A 14,165-nucleotide genomic window follows, 5' to 3' on the forward strand; every position below is an offset into this window, starting at 1 on the left:
AGGACGTCTTTCACTGATTCCGCCTTGTCACAAAAAGCCCACTTATTTGCAATATTCTTTGAGCAGCCTCTTGCTTGAAGGATGTCCATCACTAGGATGCCTCCTGTCAATGCTTTCCAGTAGAAGATCTAAACTTTCAAAGGGGTTAACTTAAACCTTTCCAAATGTAGCTTTTAGTCGGGGTTTCGTTGTTTGAGGGTTTCTCCAACTCATTTCTAAAGGATTTGGCTTGTAAACACCGTTTGTTGTATGAGCCCAAATCAATCTATCAGGGGCTGAAGGTGAAAAAGAGGCAGAGTTAAGTAGTGCAATAACTTGGTCCCAAAAGTCAGACTCCCAGTCAAAGAGGTTTCTCCCCGGTCGAATGTGCCAACGCCATTTTATCCCCTCTCAAACAACATAGACGTTGATCCATTTACCATACCAGAATTTTATCCTTGCTCCATCCATGCATAGAGAAGAAAACTAGAAATAATAAGATTACGTTGATCCATTTACCATACCAGAATTTTATCCTTGCTCCATCCATGCATAGAGAAGAAAACTAGAAATAATAAGATTAGAATTTCTTTTAGAGCGCCAATTGTTTTGAATGTCACTCCAGACACGAGAAGAGAAACGAGATTGGCAGGGAATAGGCCACAAATCAGCTGAGGACATGTTGTATATATTGCAAACCACTTTCCTCTAGAAGGAATCAAACTAACTGTCAAATCTCCAAGGCCATTTTAACAAGAGCAACTGGTTGCAAGTCTCAACAGTAACCACTCCTAGGCCTCCATAATGTTTGCTTCCACAAATGGTGTTTCAATCAATAAGTCTCAAATTTCATTTTCCCTTTGAATCTCCCTACAGAAACTGACATTGAATTTTTTCAAAGTTCTTGGGCCACACTACTTGGCATTCTGGACAGGGACATGTAATAGATTGGCAGATTAGCAAGAACATATTTGATTAAAGCAACCCGACCACCGATTGACAGAAGTTTACTTTTCCATTGACAGAGTTTCCTTTTAAAAGTATTGATCATCGGCTACCAAGTTGATATCCTTCTTAGGTTAGCGCAAGAGGAAGACCAAGATATTTAAAGGGGAGAAAGTCTGCTTCACAGTGTAATATAGCAGTTCATTCTTCAATATTTTGACGATTAGCATTAGTGTTGGGATAATTACTTAAATCTTATTAAAGATTTGATTGAGATTTTTTTGAGATTGATTAAATATTACTTGATGGATAAGAAAACTTGTAGGAAAATAATTCTAAGAAGAAAAAGATTTTTGATAAATGAGTTAGTATGCTTATAAATAGTGAAGTCTCAATGGATTAGATATGAGAGAAATATGTAAAAACATTGTAAAGTTTTATAAGATAGACCTTTCATAGGATTACAGGAGATTAAAAAGGTCTTTAGGAGTGTATATGTTTGAATGTTTGTAGTGAATTATAGGAGAATGAGAAGGTTCATAAAAGTATGATGAATGTTATGTTTGTTTGGGTAACTAGAGAAGATTGAGATAGTTCACATAGGCATGGGTCCATAGTTATTGATTGTGAGTGTTGATTGATATGTTTATATATTTATAATTTTTCACAACTAGTAAATTTTTTTTTTTTATTTGTGTACATAAGTCAATTGGGCTAATTTTATTAAATTGTTGTCTCTTATGTAGTTAATTAATTATATGAGTTTACTTCTCTTGACTTGATTGCTTAATTGATTGGGAGCTTTTTGCCTAACAATTGGAATTAGAGTTGTCGTGAACTTAATAACTAATATTAGAGTGAAAGTTTAAGATATGGGAAGAGAAAAGTTCGAAAGAGTTAGATTCAAGGGATGAGTTTGAATTCATGTTATAAGATATCGATTTGTGAAGACACACAAAGAAAATTGTTACTAAATTCCTCTTGTAGATGGAGCCCAGCATATTTGGATGAAAATGATTTGATAGAATTTGAGTTTTGGTGAAAATTATAAGGATAGTAACTTAAATCTTATAAAGATTTTATTGAGATTTTTTTTAAAATTGACTAAATATTATTTGATGGATAAAAAAGTTACAAGAGAAGAATTCTAAAAGAAAATGAATTCTTCATAGGTAAATTAGTATGTTTATAAATAAAATAGTCTCAATAAGGTTAAGTTTGAAACAAAGAGGTATATGAGATGTAAGGTTTTATGCAATGGGCATTTCATAAGACTAAAGGAAATTAAGAAAGTCTTTATGAGTATGTATATATTTGAATGTTTATAGTGGATTAGAAGGGAATAAGAAGATACACATAGGTATAATGAATGTTATGTTTGTTTGGATGGATAAAAAAGATTAAGATAGTTCACATAGACATAAGCACACATGAGTCATGTATTTGTTTGAGTTGAAAATATTTCGTAAAATTAGAAGATAATGAAAAGATCTATAAATATTGATTATTAGTATTGATTAATATTATTATATTTTTATAATTTTCTACAACTAATATATATATATTTTTCATCTGTGAATATATGTTGGTTGAACTAACACAAATTAAATTATTATCTCTTATTTAATATGTTAATTATTTAATTTTATTTTCATTGACTTAATTATTTAATTAAATAGAGATTTTTTACCTAACAACTAGAATTAGAATCATCATAATCCTAACAATGAGTGACATATAAAGTACTCTTTGTAAAATTGACCTTTAGACCAAAGGAGAGCTGAAAACACCTTAGAATTCTTTTAATTAGCAAAAGTTATTCCAAATTCGGATTACAGAAACTTACTTTATCGTTTGCGAATCGCAAGTGTTTTGATTAGCAAAACTTGTGCCCCACATGGTTTTGTTTTTTAGTTATTCGATGAAAAAAAGGTTCATTAATTGGCGAACACTTTCCTCCAAATTTTTAACATTTTTTTTTCGTCCGAGTCGCGAAGTTTAACTATCGAAAACGGACGAAATCGAGCGACTCTCGCGAGCGTAGTTTATTGAGTTCACCCGATGACAGACAACACAAATTCGACACGGATGTTGACTTTGTTGTTTTATTGAAAGTTCAATTAAACGTTACCTCAATCACTCAAGAAAGCGACGCATTGGATGAAGACAATCGGAAATCGGAAACTTTTTCTAGGAGTTGAATATTTCCTATTGTAAGATTAATGAACAAATACAAAAGATATATGAAGAATATTATGGCACACCAACTTAATTGTAACATTTATATTTTTCAACATTTATACAAATCACTTTAAAAAAATTATTGCTAAATATAAATTTTCCTATAATAATGTATTCAAACAGTATATACACTTTGGATTAGATATTTATTCGTGTATTAAGGCTCAAATATGAATTAACATATAAATTTTTTTTACATAATTAACATAATTTCATATTTTTTGATTTTTTTTTTCACTTGAAATATCTGATTTAAAAATTTTTTAGTGAATTAATAATTAGATATTAAAATTTCGTTATCAAACAAGTTAACCGTCAACCAAGCTTTACCTTGCTTGAGAAGTATTTTGGACCCTTAAATTTGCTACTTGATAGTTTATCCGTTTCGCTCTCACACAAAAATAAGGTACCTTCATCGAAGACACTTCCTTTTTTTTTTTTTTTAATGTTATTCTCTTTTTGTTTTGTGTTCTTCAAGTGATTCCATCTCTTTATCAAAAGTCTCAAAATTTGTTTTCTTTTGTTTCTTAGAAAAATGGAAAAGAGCTATTGGGGTTAACAAAACTGAAGAATTGTTGGGCTTTTCAGCTGCAGAAGATGCGTAATCGAGGCAGTTGGAATTTTGAGACACTCAATAGTTTCTAAAAATTAAATTTTGATCATTTAAATTAAAAGTTTAATATTGTCTAAATAGATCTTATTGAATATTGGGTGTATTTGACTGTCTTTTGATTTGATATTTTTTTAACACTTTGCAAATGAGGGGATTGGGATGTTTCGTAATGTTTATTATTACTTGTGGACTTGGTCATTGCTTATGTTAATGGGAATTGAGTATTCAAAAACCTCGGGAGCCACTATGGACGAGCGATGCAACTCGCGTGCACGTTTAAAAACTCGTTCGACACTCCACTCGAAGCATGCGATATCGCACGACATGTATGCAGCAGTATATAAGGTATTTTGGGAGGAAAAGAATAACACGCCAGGAATGAAAATAATGCATAACGTGTTTTGGCGTCCGCTGGCACTTCCAAAAGACCTTCATCGTAGAACTTTAGGGATCGGCCGTCTGGTACGTTATAAGTTCTTTATTTTTTATCATATATTTGTTTTTGGTTTAGAGAAATAGAATACAGACTGGTTTAAGTTCTACATTTTCAATTTTATAATTTTAATTTCTAAATATTTTAAAAAACGCCATGTTTTTATTTTGTGGCAGAAAAGAAAAAGGTTGAAAAAATTAAACAATGCCATGAGAAGGGTAAGATCTGATATGGAAGAAATAAGTGACGAACAAAAAAAGATAAGAGACGGGCAAAGGCAAGTACGAGAAAAATTTGAAGCCATCGAATTGGAATGTGAGCAGCTTCGAAAAGAGACTAAACTCATAATGCAGCAGAGCCAGAACACCCAAATCCGTCTGGCTTTCATGTTCCAAATCCTGAAAGCCAGAGAAGACCAAGAGTTTGACAAGGCAGCCAAACTCACTGTTGCTCTCCGGTAGTGCTCTAATTTATAATTTCATCAATTAGTACAATTTTTTATTTAAGTTAAAGCTTCGTCAATTTTGGGCAAAACATAACCATTTCCCTTTCTATTTGTTACAGTGAACTGATAGCCGGAAAGAATCAGCGGAAGAATGCTCAAATGCCCATATAAGCCAACGTTTCCTCCAATGCAAGAAGCATTTTATATAAAAGTTTGTGTTCAAAAATTAATAAACTAAAATGGTTATTGTAATGCACATTTTCGTCTTTAAATTGAATAATTTTGTGTTCTTAAACTTTAAGTTTTCACAGTTATATCAAAATGGTTCAAATGATAACTTACAGGACCAAGCTACCTCCAACTTTATTGCTCACAGAACTTGTAAAGTTTTACCGAGTAATAAAGCAATCGTATGTAGGGGAAAAAACCCAAAAAAAAAAAAAATACAAACAAACAATAAATTTTGGGTAGTGAGAGAAAGAAGTTACCTCAAGCAAACTTGTGCCGAAACCAAGCTCAAGAAAAGGAAAAAAAACTTTAAGAGTGGCTACGTAACAAACCATGCTTTGATGGAAATTCCACCTAATTCCTTTGCATAAAGCACTTCATCGCACCGTGTTCGCGAACTCCTCCAACACATGAAGACAAAATTGTAAATCCAATTACTTTTGAAGCTAACGAAAATCATCGTGAACAAAAAAAAAAAAAAGTAAAATCGTTCGATTTACAAATTTATTTTTTTTAATATTGCCTAGTTTTCTATTTTACTTTGATTTAAATTTAGTTATGAATTCAAGGCTGATAATTTAGAGCCAAGCAGAAGCCTTTCATGTTTTGATGGGTGAGTTTTTTTAAATTTTTTGTGTCTTTCAATGTTGATATGATAGCCGACGCTACAACAAAAGTTGTTTTTAGCGATTACTATAACCTTTATTTATAATTTTTTCTTATTTTTTTTAATGAGGATCAATGTGATCCTTGCAAGCTTTTGTTCTAAGTTCTTTCATTAATTATATGTAATTATATATTAATTATGTCATTTTTTTATTATTTTTTAGAAGAAATATGTCTGTGACTTAACAAATTTCAGTAATTTTGTTAAGACAAAGAAAAATTGAATGATCTTAATAAAATTTTGATCAAAGTTCAATGATTAATTGTATAATTTATTTGTTACTTCATATATATTTTTGAATTATTCGAGATAAGATTTAAGTTTAATTTTTGTCAATAAAAAAATATATTAATTATTGAGCTAAATGTTTGGGTGTCAAATATTTTCAATACACATGATTTGCCATTTTAATTGTACAAGCATGTGATATGTCATACATTTATCAATTGCAAGAAAAGACATTGATAAAAATTATTGAGATTGTCATATGTTTATTCTTTTACTTATAAAGCAAACAACTAATTTTATAACTTGAAATTTAGATAAACTTAAACTAACATATGGACGCTTCTTATAAGATAAAGTTCACTGAATATGGTCTTATATGAGAATATTATTTGGTAAATCACTTAATGTCTATAGCAATATTTTCATGGAATGGTTATATAAGTGATTATTTGACTTAATATTACTAATGATCTCATATGTTAAATATTATAATTTTATTTTACTTTACTTGAGGTCTTGACCATGGATGCTCCAGTTGCGTATTGTTAGATATAATAAGAGATATATGAAGATGAATAAGTGATTGATATAAGATTCATCATCTTGTGTGACCTAAACAATATCTCACTTGGTCTTTAGTGAATTAACTCAAGAAATCTTTGGTTAAAGTGGAATAAAGTTTTTAGAATAATTCTAAAACTTATTCAAGAGTTAATGTCAAACCCAAGACGTAATATTGTTAAATAAAACTTGAGTACTCACTGATTCATATTCCATGTTAAATCGAAATATTAATTGATGAAAGGATATTATTAAGAAACTAAGGATGAATAGATATGTCAAACTACATTGACTTTCCTTGGCAATTGGGGGTCATGACTCATCGCTAAATGATCTTGATTTACAACTATAATATTGATTAATTAGAAAAATTAATGATAAATTCAAAAAATTTGATTTATTTAATTCAAATTTAATTATTGAAAATGGCTGGAGAGGGTCTATAGTGATTTTGGAAGGTGATTGATGTATTTATCCCTAGGAAACGGAGTAGAAGTGGGAAAAGAATCGGATTTGTGCGATTTGCATCTTTTGAAGAAACGCGGAGGGCTAGGAATTTCAATGGCATTTGACTCTTGGAAAACAAGATAGGAGTTAATTTTGTTAGGTTTAATCCTAGAGCTTCCTTTTAGGGTAAAGCAGGAGTTAGAAGAGTTGATGGTGTAAAAAACATTGTTGCAATGGAGACTCAAAGTATGAAAAGTATGAATAGGGGTGTAAATGGGAAGGTTAGTCAAGAAGCAGATGTAATGGGAAATCAAAATGAAAATCAAGTGGGTAATCATGAAAGTGTCCAAAGATCTTGTCTCCAAGCGCTAATGGAAAGGAATAAGTGGGAAGATTGAAGCCATGTTTTAATTTGGTGGGGTTTGACGTGGATAATGCCTCGTCATGTTGAGTCTTTGCTAAGGCAATGTGAGATGGCTCCATTTAGGGGACACTTGAAGAAATGATGGCTGCTCGTTCGTGGAGCCATCCTATATGTTTTATGGCTAGAAAGGAATGATTCAATTTATGAAAGCAAGGGTAGCGATGGTGAGGAGATTTTTTTTTTTGATTAAATTGAGAGCATTATTTTGGATGAAAGCAATAGAAGGAAGTGTCTTCATTAGCGAAGCATAAACCTGGCCCTGTTGGGTGTGGAGGTGTGTTAAGAATGCTTGCGTGAAAAAGAATGCTTTAATTATTGAGTCTAATTCTAGGGTGGCTATTAGTAATTGTGAACCTCAGCAATGAAAATTATGGAAGATTTTGAAGAGATAGATAAGCTCTGAGAAGATATTGGAATGGTGGGTTTTTGTTCATACTTGCCGGGTAGTAATTTTTGGCAAAAATGGGAGTGGAGAATTATAATCCTTTTTCATGCTTGGATGCAATGAAAACTCATTGAATGATTTTGTACTATAAGCTGGGGTCATTAGGTGTGATTTTGTTGGACTCTATTTCTACAGAGATGTGTGGGATTGCAAAATTTTCTTTTATATATCAATAAAATTTATTTTGAGTAAACAAAAAAAAATTATTGATTACAATATTTATATTTATTGTTAACATGTTAAAAAACCTAATAGATAGACACAATAAAATGTGAATTATAAAATATTTAAATTAAATTAAATTAAGTTGGACTTAATTTATTGAATCATAAATATTTGAAAACAGAAAATAGAGCAATTAATAAAGGTCCAATACCTATTACTGAAGGGTATGGTCGACCACACAGTAAGACTCCTATTGAGCATATGATTTGGTTAAAAGAGTTTTAATGAGAATAAGAATTGACTAAAAACAATTCTATTTGTAGTAGAACTTGGAAAAATTCATCTTCTATTTAAAAGTGACTAATGGTCTCCTCTAAATGTAATTAGCATTAAAATAGAATTACTCAAACTGAGAACACAACAAAGAAGGGAAGTGATATTCTAGTGGCATAGAATTTGGTTATGCATCTTCCCATCTCTTAAGAAGGTCCTTTTCACTTTGTTCGAATGAATTATTGTTACAGGTTAGACATTTAGATAGTTGTTGGCTTGTTGTAACCAAGCTTGAGGTTCTTGGTGAAATCTTAACACAATAAAAAAAGCTTATGTATTATGCATTTTTTGTTAGTTTAATATCTAAAGAGATAAAACTATCACTTTGATCTCCAAACTTTCATTTCGTCAAGTATTTTGATATTTCAGTCTAACACCATTAATCAACTTGCTTAAGTATCATTAATACACATTAAAATTATGACACGTGGCATAATGCCCAATTATCATCACATCATCTCTTTTCACTTCAGCATCTAAATAATAATTTCAAAAAATTTTAAAATATATATTGTTAATTAAAATTTTAAAAATTAAAAAAAAAAAGTGAAAGGGAATTAATTGGGAAAAAAATAAAATTTTGATTAATGCAACTATGGCCAACATGGCGATGACTAGATATTTATGACATGTGACATAATTTTATTATGTATTCATATTACGCCAGCTATTTAATTGAAGGTAATAGTACGAAGTACTAAAGTGCTTAACGATATGAAAGTTAGAGTACCAAAATGAGAATTTTATTTCTTTAAATACCAAAATTATAAAAAATGTATGATACAATAGGCATGTTACATATTAATCCATAAAAAATAAAGTAAAATATGTTTTTACTGATTACTTATCTATGTTTGTATAGTTCTTGTCACTGTGACCCATGCTTTTAGGTAATATTTAATATCATTTTAAAGATTACCGTGATTTTATTATCAAGGTGCTTTTATCACCTATGATTTGAAACTATTTTATTTGACTAACAATCATTAATTCGTAAAAATTAAATATTACTCTATTTAGTATTACTAAAAATTAAACATTAATTTATTTAAAAATACAAAAATAATCATGTATATTGTAATAGTTATACAAGTTAATGATTTTAATATTGATAAAAATAGCAATTTGTAAAATATAATAATATTTTGTTTATTTTATAATAAAGTGTGATTAAATTATTAAATTAATAAATATATTTATTTACTAAGTAAACCAATTTTTATAATATAAAATATATTAAAAATTTTGAATTAGAAAATAAGGGTAATCTATTATAACCATAACAAAAAATAAAAAGATTATATTATATATAAAAAATTAAAATTATAAAAAAATACAAATTATTTTGAATTTATTACGAGCATTAATTTGAAAATATAAAAATTTATAATATAAAATAATTACAATTTTGAGAACAAGTAAGTTTTTAATTCACATATTAAATGAATAATATCAACTATCGTTAATTTTATATATTATTTCACCTCGGTAATAAAAAATTCTCATATTTTTTTATAGGAATTAAATCACCTTCCAAGATAGTAATCTAATCACTCTTGATGATTCAAGATCAATGCCACAAAAAATAAACATGGTGATCTAATCACTACGTGTAAATGACTATAATTTTTGAAGTGATCACCTCATATCAAACATTACTTTAGAGAAATGAAATTTTTAAAATTTTGATGTGCTTATATGTATCTTGTATGATAATTCCTAATATCTTAAGTCTACTTAAATTTTTATTTATATAATATATAGATGATATAAAATAGTGCTTAGTATTAAAATTTATATATTTATCAAACCTAATTGGGCTTATCAAGCTGAATTTAAGGATGTCAATCTTACTTATACTCAATGAAAAACTCAATTTTTTACTTGAATAGAAATGTGGACGGGTATTATATATATTGTAGGTATGAGAATGTAAATAGATATTATTTTAAATTTTTATTAGATACGAAGATAGGACAAATAATATAACACATGTCCCATATCCGTACCCTATATATATATTTATTATATTTAGTAAATAAATTTTTTATTAAATAATATAAATTGTTATTTTAGGTTAATTAGAATTAATATATTTTTTAAAAATATATATTAATATATAATTATAAAAAAATTACCTAAAAATATAAGATAAAAATAAAAAAGCTAAAAAAATTAATTTTTTTTTATATATTTTAAAAGTTATGAGTATGGAGATTACTCAAATTATAATATACTTATGAGGATAAAGACAAAGATAAATTTAAAATATCTATTGAGTATAAGTATGAAAATATGTATAATATAAAAATTCAAAAATGAAAATATGGAATATTTTACTCTCTTCATATCTACTCATTTATATCTCTAACCAAACTCGTGTGACTCAATTAAATTACGAATCAAATTTACATATAAAAAATAAAACTCAATAAATCTCGATTCAAGCTTTCAAGTTTTGAGTTTTTGAGTCAAACTAAATTTAAACCTAACAATATATTAACTCGATGTAACTCAATTTGATTCGGATATTTTTTGCTGTCAACTAACGCATTAAACTGTGCGTAATCAGAACGCACATAGATTGATTCGATAGGTCAATCTAGCCCGTGACTGGCGTTATTAAGACAAAAATAAATCGTTCGATATCGCGTGACTTCTGGCGGTATTGTCCAGATCGGCTGCCGTGTTTTAGAAAGTAGTGGGAGGAAAAGGCAAGAAACATAAGACTACCCATGCGCTTCCAATTATAAAGCCCCATTCTCGAAATTTCCTCAGAAATTAACGTCAGCAGCAGGTGTTGTCGGATACTTAATTGAAGATGTTGAATGAGTTTGTGTTTTGAGTCATTCGTTCTGTTCTCATTAATTTTAAATTACTGAATTTAGTTTTTTCTTGTACCCACTAGTATTTTTAATATATATATTTTACATTTCAATGATATAACAACATCAAAGAAATTACTAGATTGAGTGGTTGTTTTAGAAAAATAACAAATAGTTAGATAACATAAAAATAAAATTTCAGCCTAAAGTGTATTGGCTATCATTAAAATTGAAACTGACTCCTTCATAGTTTTCACGTTATAAAAGCATGAGCTAACGGATGACATCGATCATTGCTTTATATCAACATTCCTTGCACTTAGCTTTATGGTTCGAATGGTAAACTTCTTTCTTCGCCAAGTTAATTTAGCTGACGTGCATCAAAACCTAAATTACAGAATCTTTTTTTATCTTCACTGATTAGCTTGTCATCATACAGAAATGAAATCTCTAACATGAAAATTTATTTTGCAGCAGAAGCAGAGAGGAAACTCGAAATACCTCAGCAACTGCTTGAAAAGGCTAAGATCGGATATGGAAGAAACAAGTGAGGAACAAAAAAGGATAAAACAGGGGCAAATACAAGTAAGAGAAAAACTTGAAGCGGTTGAATTGGAATGTGAACAATTACAAAAGGAGATTAAACTCATAATGCATCAGAGCCTAAACACACAAATCCGCCTCGCTTTCATGTTCCAAATCTTGAAAGCAAGAAAAAACCAAGAGTTTGACAAGGCAGCCAAAGTCACTGTTGCTCTCCGGTAGTGCTCTAATTCGCAATTCATTTGTACAATTCGTGCTTATTTGTTGAATAACATTCTCAAAATACATGTACTCAGTATTCAGTATCTAGCTGTCTTCAAAATAAATTTGCGATCCCGTTGCTAACATTACCGTTTCTCTTCCTATTTATTACAGCAAACTGATAACGAGAGGGAATCGGCAGAAGTAAACTATGGCACCAATCGCTGAGAAATGTTCTATTACATAAAGGGTGGGACTAGCAAGGAGCTGACAATTAATCTTTTATTGTGCATGTATGAACCTCTTTGTAAAACTAGTTTATTTGGTTATTACTTGCTTTGTTTTGTATCAATTGCTGCTGCTGTGTTTTACAAGTTTATCATCGTCGTTGCCTGTACCATACCATGCATCAGCTTGGTGTTGCTTTTATGTGTTCTAGGGGATTTGAATGTATTTTTGCTCTTGTCCATCACAAAATGATGGTTCAATATAAAAAAAAAAAAAATCTTTGAACTTAAATAAATTCTTCACGCAGCCTCTTGTCCTCATATTACAATCCTTTAATTGTTATTTTCTCCAGATAAATCCTTAACTTGTATCAAGTGGCATACTGAATATCCATAAATTTTTTTAAAAAATTAGAAGATTTGATAAGATTTAAAAAGACAAAAGAAATGAAAGTGAAAAAAGAGTTTTTTTTTTTTTTTTTTTTCACTAGTTCAAATTTCAGAAAATTTGCGATAAAAAGCAAATTAACATCTCTGTCCATTTCAAAAAAAAAAAAAAGATCTCCGTTAACTTACCATTTCACCACACCAATTTCATCGCCAAAAGAAGAAAAAAATTGATGCAAGAGAACCATTGACAGGCTAATGCACATGCGCATGCTCTCTTGCAAAATCGAACAAACCGCCAAAATCCTAGATTTATTATCCATTATTTTTCTTTTTTTTCTTTTTTTTTTTTGACAGCTCTATTGTTGCTCTGATGGCCACCCTAATCCTAGGTTGCAAGAGATAACAAAATCCTAGATTTTTTAAGATTTTGATCATCCTGTGGCTCTATAAATAAAAATTTCCTCGGATGACAAATGGCGATCTTTTGAACACCCACCTATTCATACAATCATCCCCTTCAGCATAAGCGACCAGGCTTAAGATGACAAATGGCAATCTTTTTTCATCCTTTCACAAACAAAAAAATTATCCATTTTCTATTCCTTTGAGCCTAGTGAATTCTTTCTAAATAAACCTTGATCAAGTATCACCTTCTACATTAGAAAAAAATTAAAAAAGGATCTATTTGATAAATTCATACTTCGATAACAAAGGAAGAATGCCGTAAGTTGTAGGAGCAAATGTCAAACAAATTGAGTTTTAGAAGTTTTGAACATATTTCAGCAAATGTTGGAATATGCAAGAAAGAGCAAAAGTGGAAGCAATAAAAAAAAAACAAAAACAAAAATAGAAGGAAGAAAAAAGGAGATGATTGAATGTTACGATTGAAGAAATTAAAGGGATGAATGCCCAAAAGAAAGTCCTTCATATGATGTGAAATGATCTTTGGTCTGATTACCTTCAAACACATGTTTTAGGCCTATTTATCCATTCCTTCAGAACCTCAAACCCTGGCCTATGTTACATACCTTGTAAAAGTCATTTCGATCAAACATGAATACTTGAACTAAAGAATTTGTTCTTTGTAGAATCCTTATGATCAACTTCGTTTTTGTTTATTTTTCTTTGCAAAATTTTTTCTATCACAAGAGTACTTGAGTGCACGATGAAATCATCAAAAAAGAAAAAAAAAAAAAATGAAGCTCTAGGGTGAAAACCCAAAAATGGGCAATCTAGAGTGAGAATGAGATTGTAACATGAAAACCCATTGCACTAATGATTGAGATGTATGCAAGGGTCGTCATAGAAAATCTTGGCCTTTCCATATATGATCTTAAATTTACCATAGTTGGTCTTAACATCTATTAAAATACCACATTGTAATACTAAAAAAGATGCAAAATCTGATTTAACCACAAAAAAACCCTTTTCAAAAGAATTTGTTGTTGAGCCTAGATAAAAATTCAATTTTTCATATCAAGTTGTAAGGTCCCTTTTAATAATGCAGACCTCAATTTAATAATTAATCATCCAAGCCATTAAAAAGATGGAATTGCCATTCTGTTTAGATATGTCTGTACATAATAATGATCACCATTTTTTTAGAGACTTATAAGTCAAATAAAGGTTGCCTAAGGTAATTTTTTGTGAGAATTTAAATAAAATGTTTATAGGGAAGGAAAAAAAATTTTGAAAAAAAAAATTTTGAGCAAACTAAATGGCATTATGAGAAAAACTTTTTAATACAAAAATATATTTAATCAGTTGAGTTTTACCATAGTTCAATGGCTTATTTTCTTTAATTCACTTTCATCAAGTTTGAGTT

The 14,165-nt window shown here is 29.5% G+C and overlaps 2 protein-coding genes across 5 annotated transcripts; both read left to right on the forward strand.

The window, feature by feature from the left end:
• Positions 1–3,973: 3,973 nt before the first annotated feature.
• On the forward strand, positions 3,974–4,951 carry LOC111300248 (uncharacterized). Its single transcript, XM_022895883.2, has 3 exons — positions 3,974–4,240; positions 4,388–4,668; positions 4,776–4,951. The coding sequence occupies exons 1-3, from the start codon at positions 3,983–3,985 to the stop codon at positions 4,825–4,827; spliced, it is 591 nt and encodes a 196-aa protein (XP_022751618.2). The 5' UTR covers positions 3,974–3,982; the 3' UTR covers positions 4,828–4,951.
• Positions 4,952–10,835: 5,884 nt separating this feature from the next.
• On the forward strand, positions 10,836–12,075 carry LOC111300249 (uncharacterized). Of its 4 annotated transcripts, none has more exons than XR_016329487.1 (3): positions 10,836–10,951; positions 11,454–11,740; positions 11,898–12,075. XR_016329487.1 is itself a non-coding variant. In XM_022895884.2 (3 exons), exons 1-3 carry the CDS (start codon positions 11,307–11,309, stop codon positions 11,929–11,931), a joined length of 333 nt encoding a protein of 110 aa, XP_022751619.1. In that variant the 5' UTR covers positions 11,099–11,306; the 3' UTR covers positions 11,932–12,075. The 4 variants fall into 4 exon arrangements, 1 of the variants encoding a protein (XP_022751619.1); XR_016329488.1 differs by having other exon boundaries at positions 10,838–10,951; positions 11,457–11,740; XR_016329486.1 differs by lacking the exon at positions 10,836–10,951 and adding an exon at positions 11,099–11,318 and having other exon boundaries at positions 11,457–11,740.
• The last annotated feature ends 2,090 nt before the right edge of the window (positions 12,076–14,165 follow it).

This window comes from Durio zibethinus, chromosome 18, assembly GCF_047325235.1.
Source record: "Durio zibethinus cultivar Kanyao isolate XHJ-2024 chromosome 18, ASM4732523v1, whole genome shotgun sequence".
In the NCBI taxonomy this organism is placed as follows: domain Eukaryota; kingdom Viridiplantae; phylum Streptophyta; class Magnoliopsida; order Malvales; family Malvaceae; genus Durio; species Durio zibethinus.